The sequence below is a fragment of the Mauremys reevesii genome, linkage group 9 (genome assembly GCF_016161935.1).
Source record: "Mauremys reevesii isolate NIE-2019 linkage group 9, ASM1616193v1, whole genome shotgun sequence".
Taxonomy (NCBI): Eukaryota; Metazoa; Chordata; order Testudines; family Geoemydidae; genus Mauremys; species Mauremys reevesii.
In genome coordinates, this window is record NC_052631.1 from 6,390,657 (window position 1) to 6,406,753 (window position 16,097).

At 41.9% G+C, this 16,097-nt stretch overlaps 1 protein-coding gene across 7 annotated transcripts in view; it reads left to right on the forward strand.

Annotated features, from left to right (window-relative positions):
• DIS3L2 (DIS3 like 3'-5' exoribonuclease 2) overlaps positions 1 to 16,097 on the forward strand; it is a 267,821-nt gene that overhangs the window by 17,837 nt on the left and 233,887 nt on the right. For 6 of the 7 annotated variants that reach the window (XM_039488736.1, XM_039488735.1, XM_039488731.1 and 3 more), the window contains 2 exons: positions 12,079 to 12,237; positions 12,525 to 12,667. In XM_039488736.1, the coding sequence (XP_039344670.1) occupies positions 12,186 to 12,237; positions 12,525 to 12,667 (195 nt within the window). In that variant the 5' untranslated portion in view covers positions 12,079 to 12,185. The remainder of the gene's footprint in view (positions 1 to 12,078; positions 12,238 to 12,524; positions 12,668 to 16,097) is intronic. The other variant, XM_039488732.1, reaches the window with a different exon arrangement.

The window sequence follows — 16,097 nt, forward strand, 5'->3', positions numbered from 1 at the left end:
TGCAGGGGTTATTGTGGTATGTGATTGAATAACTCTCTTCTGTTTCTGTTACTAGAGTCTCTCGTACTCTGTGGCACAATGGGACCAAATTCTGTGGCGGCAGCCCCTAAATTCCACAGTAATATTAATTTATTCTGTTGCCATGAAGTAGTTTTATTGGCAGTAGTCTGTCCTGCTGCTCCCACATAAATACCCACAACTGTGGCTCATAGTTGAAAATACTCATTTATGTAAACAGCCGTGATGATTTCTGAGTGTGTGTGTGTGTGTGTGTGTGTGTTTTCTCTAGGCTCTCAAGCACCATTTCCCAAATTTTGACTCCCATAATGTTATCCAGGTGACCCAGATGAGAACCTCCTTCTAAGTACTAAGGAAGAGAGGAAACTTAGAGCTGGCTTCAGCAGCTTAACTCCTGACTGCTACGCTGTTCTCCAGCCTGCCTAGCTCACCAACCTACACATCTGTCTCCCTTGCACCATTTCTGCAAGCTGGACTCCAGCTCTTGTTCCCCTGATCCCCTGCTGCCTGGCTCCATACACCAGTGCAGGGAGCATGCACTGTAATCTTGTTAACTCCTTCTTGTGGGGAGCTCTTCAGAGACAGAAACAGTTACAGGCAGGTCCGGGCAGTGGGATGGAACACATTTCATGGCATCTTGGACAGATGCCATATTATGCAGCCAGAGAACCTCTGGGTCCTTATGCGATGCACTGGGCAGTTCATGCTGCTCAGAGCTATTGTTTCAGGCTCTCTGCAGATGCAAGCAGGCAACACTACATTCAGTTCACATTTGTGAGTCGTCCTCCCCTCTTCTCCCCCCCCCCCATAACCCTGAGGACTAGAAACATATATATAATTTTAATTGAAAGGGTAGATTCTGGAGCACAATTCTGCACCAAGTGATTTAATTCAGCAGCAGTCGAATACATGGAGCCTGGCCTGTTACAAGCCTAACGTGAAATCCTGTCTCATCTCTAAGCCATTCTAACCCTCCTGTGTGTTCCCTCTCCAACTTATAATGATCCTCTCCTCTTCAGGGCCTCCTGGCTCTGTCTGTTACTCTCTCTGCTTACTTCCCTCAAACTGCTGAGAACCTGAGGAACCAAAGAGCGAACTTCCACAGTGCTTTATTTTTAAATAGTATCCTTCATGAAGTTTTGCACAAGCTTTTTCACAGTGCATCTGCCTTAAGCTAAAGAGAAGAAGGAAACTTGAGAAGACGAGTCAGAGGGAAAGAGGGAGAGTATAGGGGAGCAGAAGCAACAGTAACCCACATCTTTAGTCAGGAGTCCAAGCCTGAAGGAGTGGAGTCAGCAGGCGGAGTAGGTGGTTAGGAGGTCAGAGGCAGGGTGGAGCAAGTTCACAGAGAGTCCTGAAAATCAGAGGAGCAGCATGCACTCCCTGACAACGCAGATGCACTACTTCACTCAGCTGGAGCATGGTAACTATTTTGATAAACTTTTAGCCTATTGCTACTAAATGAGTTTCGTCACCAAACCTTAGTTCAGTATCTGGAATGGGATCTTTGGCGCTCTCAGATGCTCAGTCACTCGATAACACCAGCCAGTTTAGTATTTGAATTGCCATTTTTACCGTTCATGAATTACTCAAACCTAAATCTTGCACAAGTCCTGGATGTGCAATAGTGCTCCTTATAAATGAGTGGGATGTAGTGGGCATTTGTTAGGCTTTGGGGATGTCACTTAAGATGCTGACCTACAACATGAACTTTATTTTCTAAATCACATCCTATACGTAGAGAATAATATATCTCGGCACCTGAGTTTTCAGAGTGCCACTCTGAGCAAAGGAGAGATCGTTTTTACTGGTACTTCTGCACTGAACTCTAGGGATAGATGGGACAATAAATTTCAACACATGTCCTAGTCTAGGTCTGACTTGCAGAAATGGATCATTTATAGACAACGTATGCTCCCCGGAATGTGATGTACTGAACTGAGCATGGATCTGGGAGCAAGAATCTAGCTTTGCTACTGACTTCCTGTGTGGCCATGGACAAGTCACTTACCTCCCTTTTGCTAGTCCCACCTATAAGATGGTGATGCTTCCTACTTCCCTGGCATGTTGAAAAAATGAGGAAAGGTCCTGTCCATGTTACAGCTAGTGAGTTTGTAACCAGTGATAGTGGCATGGTCTGCTCTAAAGTGTGGTTTGTGGTCCTTCACCACATGGTTAAAACTCATTTAGGAACCAAGGCAGCAACAGAGTTTCACCCCTGCAAGAGGTCTAAGTAAGTACATGGCTGCTTTCCTGAAACCAGCTGGTTCAGAACCCTTTTTAGCAGTGTGAACGGGACTCCGCAGCCATATTTGTGCATCTTGTTTGCCCAGTCTTCCGGGACAAACGAGAACATAGTCCCACATGCATTCATAAGCATCGGAAGCATATTCTTCCAGCACTTTCCTATTGCGGCAGAGTGGGATAGTGGTCCATTTTTTTCCCAGAATGAACTGCTACCCAGTTGCCTAACTGCACTTGTAGGCATTATTGTACAAACACGGTGATGAGGGCAGGGAAGCTGCTGTGTAGACACAAGCAGAACTGCATCTCTTGTAACCAATGATGGTGACCGTGCCGCTGATGAGTTACGATATTATGATTAAAAGTTGTATGGACAGAACCTTGGAGTTTAAGTATTATCTCCTCATCTGATTCACGTGGACTTTCCATTGGTTTAGACAATGTTCACATTTGTGCTGTGGCTGAGTCCTAGTAGCCCATCACAGTTGGTCAATAAGTGGAAATTGGCTGTCAGAGGAGCTAGTTTTGGCAGATGAATTTTAGTCCCTAGTCAGTTCAGTGCCTCTGCATAATGCTTAAGTATGGGCTGATTCAATGCATGTAGCTGTAGGTCTGCATTGTTCTTCTTCAAATGGCTGTTAGCATATTTAAGCTTAAATATGCTATCTTCCAGCAGGGTTTCCTCTTTTCTCTCTAAAACTCCACAATATTGGCATGCAACATGCCTTTTTATAGGTTTCAGAGGGGTGTTAGTCTGTATCAGTAAAAACAACGAGGAGTCCTTGAGGCACCTTAGAGACTAACACATTTATTTGGGCTTAAGCTTTTGTGGGATATAACCCACTTCATCAGATGCATGGAGTGGAAAATACAGTAAGCAGGTATAAATATACAGCACATGAAAAGATGGGAGTTGCCTTACCAAGTGTGTGTGTGGGGGGGTCAGTGCTAATGAGGCCAATTCAATTAGGGTGGATGTGGCCCATTCCCAACAGTTGACAAGGTGTGAGTATCAACAGAGGGAAAATTATTTTTTGTTGTGACCCAGCCACTCCCAGTCTTTATTCAGGCCTGATTTGCAAATTAATTTCAGATCTGCAGTTTCTCGCTGAAGTCTGTTTTTGAAGGTTTTTTTGTTGAAGAATGGCGACTTTTAAGTCTGTTATTGAGTGTCCAGGGAGATTGAAGTGTTCTCCTACCGGTTTTTGAATGTTACAATGCTTGATGTCTGATTTTGTGTCCATTTATTCTTTTGTGCAGAGACTGTCCGGTTTGCTGATGTACACGGCAGAGCCTTTCTATGTTTCCCCTCCAATTGCATTCCCTTCCCTTCAAGCTTCCCCTACTTTTAAATTACATTAGGATAATTTCAAAACCTGTGAATAACCTAACATGTACACTTTTTTCATACTTGCAAGCTTTTTGGAAGGTTCACAATTTAACAGTTCAAATTTCTCCTTAACCCTATATAATATAATCCTAAATGGATTATAGCAGGGGTAGGCAACCTATGGCACGTGTGCCAAAGGCGGCACGCGAGCTGATTTTCAGTGGCACTCACACTGCCTGGGTCCTGGCCACCGTCTGGGGGGCTCTGCATTTTAATTTAATTTTAAATGAAGCTTCTTGAACATTTTAAAAACCTTATTTACTTTACATACAACAATAGTTTAGTTATATATTATAGACTTATAGAAAGAGATCTTCTTAAAACATTAAAATGTATTACTGGCATGCAAAACCTTAAATTAGAGTGAATAAATGAAGACTCAGCGCACCACTTCTGAAAGGTTGCCGACTCCTGGATTATAGGAAGAAGTTACCCGGCCACAAGTCTCTTTGTGCAGCAAGGAATGTGTTGTAGAAATTCCAGTTTGGAAGTTCCTCCCTACATTTAATTTGTGAAGAGGCTTTGTGCTAGTGGTAAATAAATTGAGATCTCTCTCAATCAGGCTCTCACCTAGAAGATAATGATTTGGATGGCTGGGATTTCACCTACTAGATTCTGTCTCCAGAAAGTCTGTCTTTACCATAATCATATTTTACTAAATTTATGCACTTCTCAAGTTTCTCCCTTCCAGTGATATACATGGAATGAACTCCTGTGTTCATATGAAATCCTCTTCTCCCCTTGCTACTTTGTGTTCTGCATTATTGAGCAGTTGTATTTAATCCACTTGCTTTAGGGTATGGTGAAGTGTGTTGGTATATTTCTCTATCAAGACCATTACCAAGAGTTCTGTACTCTTAAATCAGTGCTGAAAGTAATGCTAAAGCACAGTGGTCTATAAGGCAAGTTAGAATGGAGCTGAATTTACAGGGAATGTGGTAGGTGACTTTAAAAATGCCTTTGTCACTGTGTGACTGACTAATGCAGAATTCTTTTCGACATGGTTTATGATCATTGTTTTTTTCTCCTGGTACAGAATTTTTACTCTCTCAACAGCTTAACCAACAGCTGCCTGTTTTTTTTTCCTTTTCTTCAAAAAACAAAAACAAAAAAAGTACTTGGCTGTTACTCTTAGCAAGATACTTAATCTCTTAAATCCTTAAAATATTTTGCAAAACATAAATAGCTAAAGTCACTTTTGACCTGTCTAGAATCAGTGTTTGTACTGACCTAACTCCCATTTGAGATCACTTTATTGGTGTTTGCTGTTCTTGCCCATTGTGCAGCTTGATGTAGTGACTGGATAACAGATACTATAGTAGTAACTAAAGTGCTGTGAGACTGAGAGTTGGTAACTTTATTATGTAATATGTCTGATATTGGAAGCCACTGGTAAAACAGAGATTAAAAACTGTGTAACAAACTCTTTTACAAGTGGTAAAATATTAAAGAGCTTAGAGTCTCCTGGGAGCATGAGAAAATATCAAGGTGGCTTTTAAATTGTCATTTTGTTTGAGCAGATGGAATTGGAAAGGGACTTGGATACTACTGCGTCATGTGCGATATAAAAAAAGCCTTAAGCATACGTTATATGTGACCAGCATAATCTGTGTGATGCATGTGGCTGACCCTTAAACATTAGCATACCTGGGAGAATTGGTGGGAAAAACCACAGGAGTCAGGCATAGTTTTCACTTGAGACGGAATCCGAGAAATGGGGGTTGTTGCTGATTGTCTCTTGGATAGGTGAATGTTCCAAAGAACATCTCAGGTAGGTGGTATAATGGAGTATTAGGAAATATTTCTTTATGCTAAATGAGGGCAAAGCAGCAGGGAATAATATGTCCTTAACATAACACTAGGATACAGCTATTGGCAGAAAACAGCAAAGCACAGAAAAGGCACTCGTGACTGCTGAACTTTTAAGCCTAGTCTGTACTTGTTACAAGCACAGCTAGACTTGCAAAATTCTCTTGGTATAGACAGAACTTATACTGGTCAAAGAGTGCATTAGCCATTGTAGCTTATGCTGGTTCTGTGAGGGAAATAAACTATACCAGCAAAAGCACTTTTATATAGCTACAACTGTGTCTACATAAGGGCTTATGCTAGTACAGAAAAGCTGAAAAAAATATTTAAACTATCACCCCCTGATATTGCTATACCAGAAAAAAATGTCTAGTGTAGCTCGGCCTTAGTGTTGTGCTTATAGAAAAGTGCAACCATGCGCCAGTTGGCAGAATGGTACTCAGTTGTGGTGGGTGTGCATGGTTTTTTTTGGAAAGGGTGATCATAGGCTCCACAATAATCGATAGAATGTTTGAGGTCCACCTGAGAGCTTCATTGTCTTCTTGCCAGGAGCCAGAGGACCAGCCCTCACTTGTGTAGAACAGAGCAGATTGCCTCTGCCCACCCTGTCTGTAGTGAGATGGTGTCTCTGAAGGCTGGGCCCCAGCGTGCAGGGCTCCGTTTTGATCTGGAGCTGGATCTGTCTTTTGGCAGGACCTTGATCTCCTCAGGTCAAACCTCACTATTACAGCTGAGAATGAATAGAGGCTGGTTAGACCTCTTTCTTGCCATACCTAGCACCAACTTAATCATAACTTAAATGGGAGGCTAAGGGAAACTCAGGGTTATGGCGCCAGATTGGGTCTCATTGAATGGTGATTTGTGTTTGGCTGGCCGAGTCCTGATGATTGGTTCTGAATATTGGATTCTCTTTTGCGTGGTAGTTGACATGCCCTCTAGCTCATGGATGTATTATCACAATGTTCTGTTGAGCGCGTAGTTGGGTTGACTTCAATAATTAAAGGTCAGGGAGTCTTTTGGAAGGATTAGAGGCATAGAGGTTTAAACCATCCAAATCTTTTGGAAATAAAGTGAAATAGTGTAGAAATATGGACAGTAACCATGTGTTGAAAGACTCTCATTAGCTGATAAATAGTTCTACTACATTTTATCACTTCTTTGGTGCTGCTTCCATTTCATTTCATGCTTATATGAAGTGGGAAAGTGGAGGCTTTTTGAAAGCATCCCTGTGTAGAGCTAGATTATGATCTAATACTGGGAACAACGAAAACCCTCCTGCTAAGAGTGGAGGAAATGGACCGATCTGGTCTATACTACAAATCTATATCAGCATAACTATGTCGCTCAGGGGTGTGAAAAATCCACATCCCTGAGCAATGTAGTTATATTGACCTAATCCCCCGTGTAGACGGTGCTATGTCAGCAGAAGAGCTTCTCCCACTGACGCTGCTACCATCTGTTGGGGAGGCGGATGAAGTACACTAATAGGAGAGCGCTCTACCATCGGCTTGGAGTGTTTTCCTTAAAGCACTACAGCGGCACAGCTGCATCGGTGCATCAGTGCTGATGTAGTATTTTAAATGTAGCCTTGCCAGGAGAGAGGGTTGTTACCTAGTCATGGACCAACAACACTAAGTAATAAATGGAGGAATTCTATTAGAAAAGTAATTGAACAGTAGAGCACATTGTTCCTTTCAAGTGTTTCAACATCAAACTGTTTAAAAATCTGAAAGGAACAACTTAATATTGAGATAGCAGATGGTAGGGGTGAATTCCTTGGGAGTTTTACCTGCTAACCATGCAGTTGTTATGATCTCAGAAGGTTCTGTTCACACTAGGAGAATTGGGTTAAAAATGTAAATAACTGCAATGTAAACAAAGCTGAAAGTTCAGAGACGGGCAGCAATTTTAGCTGATAAGACTTTGAAAAGGAAAGAGGGGTCTTACAGTCAGATGACCTTATGCTGTGATCTGGTCAGATCTGACACGTGAAGCAGGATTGTGTTAATTCCTGGATAGCAGGTCTCCAAGGAATACGCACGTGCTGTTGGTGATTTAGTAGGTTAGGCTTTCGTTCGGCGTTGGTAGTGAATTAGTCTAGCAAGGTGTTAAAGGGCGCTAGGCTGATATATATGCCATCTTTTCCATGACTCTTAAACTTAGGGTCCTGATCACTTTGTATGAATTAAAAAGCATATGGTGCTTTTTATAAGCTAAGGGTGTTAACCCTAATGGCCTGGCTGACTTCCAATTTAGATAATTATATTTTGCCTCGCTGAATAGCTCTTACGGTTTTAATTGGATACAACAGTCTTTAAAACCTAAACTGTTGAATAGTGTTGTGTGTGCTGTTAATGGCTGTCTTCGCTCATGCTCCTTGCGTTTGTGCACAGGTATTTAAATTGATAAATTAGTCTCAATGGATCTTCAGTCCAGAAAGAAAATGTGAAGTTGCTGCTGTAAGGTAGATACTAACCAGACTTGCACAGAAGTGGCTACATCAGTTTTACTTAACACCTTTTGTTAGTTTGGTGCAAGCCTGTGTGTGGACGGAATAAGTATCTTATTTTGGTTTTGTGTAATTGGTAAATCAAAATAGCATGCTTTTATTCTGAAGTAAGGTTTGTACCAAAATAACAAAAGATTAATATTTGCATTGGTTGTAAGACCAGAAAGAACCATTATGATAATCCAGTCTGACCTTCTGCATAATATTATCCATAGAATTTCATCAATGATTTCTGCATCAAGCTAATAACTTCTGGTTGAGCTAGAGCATATATTTCTGTAAGAGATCTCCAATCTTGATTTAAAAGACTTCAAGTGGTGGACAATCCATCACTTCCCGTCAGTAAGTTGTTCCAATGATTAATGACTCTTTAAAAAAAAAAAAAAAGTTAAAGTGCCTTATTTCTAGTATGAATTTGTCTATCTTCAGCTTCCAGCCACTGGATTTTGTTATGCCCTTGTCTGGTTAGTTTAGAGAACCCTTTTTACCATTAGAAATCTTTTTCCTAGGAATGTTCCTATAGACTGAGATCAAGTCACTTCTTAACCATCTCTTTGTTAAGAAAAGTAGATTGAATTTCCTTAGTCTCAGGTTATTTCTCTGCAAGTTTGTGTGTAGACCAGCCCGAAGAGATAAACATGCTCATTTTACATTACATTTATAGAGTACTCTTTATCCTAAAGGACTTCATGTACTTTACAAATCATACAAATGCAGCCCAAAGAAAAACTAAGTCTGCTTATGAGTCTTCTATGAGTCTGCTTATATTTGGATACAATTGATGTGTAATTTGATAGCTTCCAATCATGTGGATTAAAACAGACATCTCTTGTTTTAAAACTAAGTTTTATGGCCTGTAGTGTCACTTTTACAAAATACTTACAGAAAATGGTTATGTAAAATAGCTTGTTTGCCAGCTATGCTGAATGATGTGTCACGCCTTTTGAGTGGCCCATTTTATCATAGGATTCTATATTCTTATCTGAGTCCAAGTGAACGCTGAGGACCACAGGAGAGCAAACCACTATATTTAAGCCTTTTAAGTTTCCGTAACCTGTGAGTGCCTATCTGCCACCCTTCTGCTCTATCAGGAAGGCTGGCTCTCAGGAGTTCGTTGCTGTGCATTGCTGTTTTTAGCTATAATGGCAAAGGATGTTGAACTGCACTAACCCACTGGTGACTGTGGCAGGTGGTCATGCACACCTGGATGTCTAATTTTGATTCCTTCCTCCTTTCCCAAAATCCTTACTGCCTTTTCCATACCACTAGTTTCTCTCCCCTCCCCTCTCTTCCTTGGTTAAGTGTGAAGATTTTTCTTCCTTTTTATTCAAGGTTCCTTAATCCACAGCAGTATCTTGACTTCCCAATAGCGCCCTCATTCATTCATTCTCCAGTTCCATGCTCGCTCCTGGCGCCTTCCTTATATCCATCTAGTCCCTTCTTCCTGTAAATCCCTTCCCTGTTGTAGCATTTGGTCTTTTCTTGCCACCCTTATGCTCTGTATTTCCTCCGTTGTTCATAATTCCTCTACTTTCTGAAATATACCCCTCTGATTAGCCATTTCATAAACACCTGTAAAAAATAAAACTGCCCTTGACACTGATAGGAAAAGCCAAACAGCAAAGTGCTTCAGAAAGTTGCCCCTTCATTGCCCTCACATTATCCAGGCCAGATTTCTATCTAGGTTTCTGGCTGTATCCCAGAAATTGCTGTCTGTGTAATCAACCACCTTCTTCTCTCTGATTTCTCTATCTTGGTTTGTCTTGCAGCACTGACCTGTCCATCCTCTGGGAACCCCTCCCGTGCCTATGCAGTTATCTCTGGCTCCCTGAGTCATGGTTCCAATCACCGTTTGCACCCAGATACCTCCTTTATGGAGTCTCTCATGATTCAGTTCTTGATTTATGCCGTTTGTTTACTCCCTCTCTGCCTTTAACCTCAATTAATGCTTCGTTGCTGCTATTTAGTGGTGTATATCTGGGCACCCCTGATAACTCATCCCTTTCTACCCTCTGTACCTGTTTTGGCAAAGCAAGCTTGTGACTTCATTCCAAATTCCTTCAGCTAAATGTCTCTGAAGCACTTCTTCTGGGCAAGAGGCATATCATCAAGCACAGGTGTTCCTCAGCTTGGTATCTATCTCAGCCTTGAATTCTTCTCCTTTCCTCCACAGTTGTTATGCATTTGCAAACCTGCTTATTTTATCACCCCATAATGTGACCCATATACAATATTACCTCTGTTGCTCCTCTGTTGAAATCTTCATCCATGGCTTCATTCTTTCCCCATTACAGTTGCAGCTCCTTTTCCTGTTGTGTCCCCAAACCAGGCTCTCCAGAGTTAAGTGTGTGCAGAATGCTGCCTCTTGATTTGTCACACAAAGAAACAAAAACATAGAGTCACAGAAGTGTTGGACTGGAAGGGACCTTGAGAGGTCATCTAGTCCAGTCCCCTGCACTCAAGGCAGGACTAAGTATTATCTAGACCATCCCTGACAGGTGTTTAGAGATTTTTAAGAGCAGGTTAGACAATGAGAGAGATTCCAAAACCTCCCTAGACAATTTGTTTGAGTGCTTAACTACCTGACAGGAAGTTTTTTCCTAATGCCAACCTAAACCGCCCTTACTGCAGTTTAAGCCCATTGCTTCTTTTCCTATCCTCAGAGATTAAGGAGAGCAATTGTTCACCCTCCTCCTTGTAACACCTTTTATGTACTTGAAAACCGTTATCATATTCCCACTCTGTCTTCACTTCTCCTGATTTAACAAACCTAATTTTTTCAATCTTTCTTCAGAGATCATGTTTTCTAGACTTTTAATCATTTTTGTTGCTCTCATTTTTGTTATTCCACAGATTCCCTGTTCATTTTGGGATCTAATTCATGATTATTGCCCTTGTATTTAAACTCTCCATGGACATGCCTGAGCCAGCCTCGGAGGTGGTCTGTCTTTCTCTCTCCTCAACTAGCAGGGGCCTTGCTCCTCACTGTTTGGTCACTTTTGATGTGGGAGCTTCTTCCAGTCAGCAGCAGGTGCAGAGGAACAGCCTCCCTGTATCTCACCATCTCATTAAAATCACCAACGAACAAATATTTTTTTCTGTCTTGCCTGTACCTCTTATCTCTCTTTCCTCTGCTATTATTTAATGCCGTAAAGCATTTTGGGGTTTTGTTTATTAGACATACCATACACGATATAACTGTACTGTACCTTGGATAGACTCTTAACAAAGGAAGTTGGCCACTAGACATTTCAAACTTGCAGGTACAGGTTTGGATCCTGGGCCTGTAGCCAGTACGGCCTGGAAGGCAAAGCTGTGATGACATATTCAATATCCAGGTGGAGTGCAAAGGGGGCAGCTGCATTGCCTCACATTCCAATCTGCTGATCCATGAAACAGTATTGGCATAGGCTTTGGAAGCTGCTGCTTACTCTCCGGGCTGTAGGGATGGTCTGAGGTGACGGCAGGAAAGGAAAGGGTGAGTCTTTTTGTAGAATGTTGCCTCATGATTATGGCCTGTTCTGAGCAAACTGGACATGTGGGGCCTGGCAGTACTTTGCATTGTCAGTGTATGTAATTGTACAGACACCTCAGTCAGTTCTTCAGCACGCTTCCTTTGGTAGTGACAGAACTTGATTATCCCACAGTGTTTTAATTTTTTTGTAATTTACTCTCTTTATATTTTTAATGAAATTCTGAGTGAATTTACATTTCATCACCAGCTGGGAGTTTGATGAGCGGTGGTGGTGGGGGTGTGTGAGAGGAACTTGGAGGTTAGACTTTGAAAACGTTTGAACCATCTCGCCCTTTGTGCATTCTAAAGAATTTCACAGGATTTGGGAAAGACTCTATTCAAGTTTTTGTTTAGGAATTTCTAGAGTTTAGTTTGTAGTAAAATAAGTTAATGGTGGAGTTAAGAGTTATGAAGGGCCAAGATTGTTTTGCAAGATAACTCCTGAAAGAAAGACCCAGTGATGATGACTTTTCTTTGGGGGAGAGATCATAGCATATAAGTGTGACATTTACTCCAATTCTCAGAGAACATGAGCACAACAAAGGTGGGTTACTTTATTTTTTTCTTTTATTACAAACTTGTGTTTGATTCCAGGTGGAGACAAGAGAAGCTTTGCAAGAACCAGAAACAACTCAGAATCAACCAGAGCTCCCCAGAATTTTGATAGGAAGAGGCAGCTCTCCGAAGCACAGGCAGAAACAATGAACAATTCAGACGGCAGAATAAACCCTAGAAAACTGGGAACTCCCAGAGGTATTAAAACAAAGTGGGCCCGCACTTCAGAAACAAGCTGCTTTGAAATGCATGCTCAGGCTCTGTTAAAGGACTGACTGGGGTGAAGTGGAGCTGTAAAAGACTGTTGATTATTTGTAATATATGGTCTCTCAAGTCTTGTGGTATTTTGTTGTAATGTGTCGGTATTCTAGGCAAGCTGCTCTCAAAGATTCAGTCTTGAGTACAAAGCCTCCCTGTAACTGCTGTTAAAATATACACCCAGACTTGGGTTAGAAAGGTAACAGTTTGCGGATTTGTATTTGCAGGAGAGTGCCATGCTGCTGTCTCCACATCAGGCGATAGAAAGAATCGGAATAAACCCACCAGAGGGAGGAAGAAGAGCGTATTTGAAGCCTACATGTCAAAGGAAGATGTTGCAGCAGGATTGAAAAGGGGAGAGCTTATCCAGGTGCCCAGAACATAAAATGCTGTTGCTCTTGTGATATAGATAAGCTGGTGAAAATAACAGATGTTCAAATAATATGTCGGCAGTTTTCAGTACAGTTAATTTATATATTATTTGGAGATTTTATGGGGATGGAGGTCTCTTCTAGTTTCTCAGAGGCATTCTTCCCCCGTCTGTGTCTCAGCTGTTCCCATGTGTGCGTGTGCTCAAGAGAAGTGGAAAGTGAAGCTGGAGGTGACGCACTGTGTGCTGAGGGCCAGGTAGCATCCCTGCCTCGCTGCAAAGTATTATAAGCCCAAACTGAGCTAGTTAAACTGAAAGAGCAGAGGGTGATGCTGTATCTTTGATTCTCCTTCATGATGTTGCCTTCACAGACGTTCACACTAAGGCAGTGGTCCCCAAAATTTTAGAGTCGTGCCCCCCTCCCTTCTTGGCCAGCTGCTGGGGAGGCTGGAGTTCCAGGGTCTGTGGTTCTGGGGCAGCGCCACTATGTGGACGGGCAGCTTGCAGGCAACATGCAGGACCAGCTGACCCGGGAGCCTGGGTTGCCTAGAATTTCAGACTTGGGAGCTCTGGCAGCTGCTGAGTATAATTGGCATGATTCTTGATCCTTCAGTTTCACCACTGAAATTGATCGTGTCAGTTTTGGTCACCAGCTGCCAGAACTGTGTCAGTGTTTCCAAAATGATTTTTTGGGGGAGTTTTGGTTCATGAGAAATTTTGAAAAATCTGCTTTCAATTTGAATCTGACCAAAACCAGATTTTGAAATATTGAAATTTCCTGTTAATTTCCTGCAAATCCCAACTTTGGACCAACCTAATACGCACTCCAGTTCTGCTTCAAAAACTGCATTGGCACATATACTAGATTTTGCACCCAAGAGTCAAAGGTCTGACTTTTCACCAGAATTTTGGTCAGCTGTAGTGCAGCAAGCAAATTGGAGACTGAGGGCATAATAATCATTTGGTAGCAGATAAACCAGCCTGTTTCCCGCTAAAACCTCACCGGTGTAGCCACACCATGATATTTATGACCTGTACACGGACTCCAACTGCATTTAAGAAAGAACCATTGAAATCCCAGCATTAAGGTAGCCATATAAACTCCATATAAACATAGTGGTGTAAGGACACCATGTCTTGAAAGGTCAGAATTTGGCTGCTTGGATGAACTGTCCTAACATAAGGAAGAGCTGACTAGAGCATGCAATTCCTCTCTTTCTACAGTTTCCCTACCACATGATCTAATGGTGTTATCCAGCTGGGAATGGCTGGTGGCCTGATGTTCCCGTTCTTTTGACCACATGAGCAGGCTCAGCCAATCAGGAATCTGGAACCAGTGTCATGTGACCAGTGACAACCAACCCATCTAAAAATGAATAATGATGCAAATACTCATGCAGAAACGTTGTCACTGTCCCAACGTTTCACAGGGAATTTTTTTTTTAAATCAGTTTCACAAATGTTTGCAGTTTCAAACAATTTTGTCGAATTCTTGTTACAAATCTTTTCACCCAGCTCTAATTGAAGCATTTTTGGAATCCTGGTAAGGATGCCATCGTTAAGGCTGTAAGTTAGTTTCTCTTTGAAGCCCAAAGAGATCAACTCAAGCTGCTGTAATTCAGCACTGCTGTCTGAGATCTCTGAGGAAGGAAATAGCCTCCTGAAGCTAATAATTACAGTCCCTGGGAGCACTGGGAAAGACCACCAAAAAGAAGAAAAAGAACCACTGTTATGTGCTTGTATTAGAAAAGGCCTCCACACAGGAGGGCAGGGTTTGTAATGAAAGCAGCCAGAGCTCTGAGAGGTTCTCTTCATTCTCCTGAAACATGTTGTGTGGACAGTAAGTAAGGTAGCCAGATTCATTGGATCCATGAACATCTGAGGGTAGAACATAACAGTGGGTCTGTCATCTCAACGGGGCAAGGAAACACCCTGATCTCAAGTTTGAGGAGATGATTGGTCCATGGCAATGTAATTTAACAAAATATTCCAGAAGATCCTAACTCGTGTGTCCCCTGGCATGAATTGGAGACCCCCTGGAGATAATTCTATGCCTTCCATAGCGGCTGTACAGTTCCAAGTCATTAAGACCTAGAAGCATTTCTGTTCATGGATGCTGAAATCACTCACGACTAGATGTCTCAGTGACTCCTGATGTTAGGTTTGATACACAATTTGCTTAAGTAGGAAGTTCAATAAATAGCATGATGAGCTGTGCCCTACAGAATTCCACTTGATCATGGGACACACTCAAGCCACGAGAATGGACATCTGGGATCAGATGCTTAAGGTTCATGCATTTTCCCCTTCCTCGGTCTCCGTGTGTAGAAGAGTACCTGGCAAGAGCAAACAGACCCAAGGCAGGGTTATTGGAATCATCCACGCAGGTCTCAAGTTAAACAAGACTGGATACCTTCTCCATGGAAAGGTAGTAGATGATACCTGTTTTGTCAGAGCCTGGTTGTGTGTTAAACAGCATGAACCAAAGGAACTTCCATCATCTTGCTGTGCATTAGCCATCATTTCAGGTCAAGGGATGGGTGAAAAGACTGTAGGTGCAGAATAACAAGACCTCTGATGGCTGGTGGCAGGGTAAACTTTAGAAAGCGCACTGATTTACAGAGACACTGAACCTTATTTGGCTATCCAAATGCCTTTCCTTTTGCAAGAAGTTTCTTTACAAGTATGAAACTGGGGGTTCCCTTATATGGTTTGTTGCAAATTTTTTTTTTTAAGCAGCCCTCAGCAGTGGATAGATATTTGGACACTGACTTTTCTCTGTGCTTTCCACACACGCTGATCTGTGCCTCCATATTAGGGTGGCCTACGTGTAGTGCTTGATTTGGGATGCTTGAAGTATTGTCTAAGTATCTTTCTGTTGCCCTCTTTCTCTGGAAGAAGTGAGAAAGTTGGGAAATCCTGAGTTTTGGAACCTCTTAGGAAAATTAATAAGTTTAAGGACTTTCTTTGGCGGGTGTGAGGTCGGCCTGAACTATGAGGAGATGTTTAAAAATCTTGCTGCAATCCTTTCCTCCCCAAACGCTGGCTTTGCTGACATAAAAACACAGATAAATATAGCAGCCATTGTTTGCAAGTTACTGTAAAATAATACTGCTTTAGTGTGACATCATGAGACTGTTCAGCCAGGGCTTCAGCCCCAATACACATATGAGAACAGTTGTTCGTTGCAGATGGGGAGAGTAGCTGGTTCCAGATATGATATCACAGCGTGAAATGTACAACATTGTAAATAGGATTTTCATAGGCACAGATAATAGGGTCCATCTGCTTTCTAAGATAAACTTTGGGAGTTCCTTGCTTAAGGGAAAGAGCTAGAGAAGTATTTTAATGCTACTTGACATAAGAGTTCTGATGCTTGTCATAATTATATAATGTACGTAAAGTGTTTATATTTTAAATGGCTTGACAT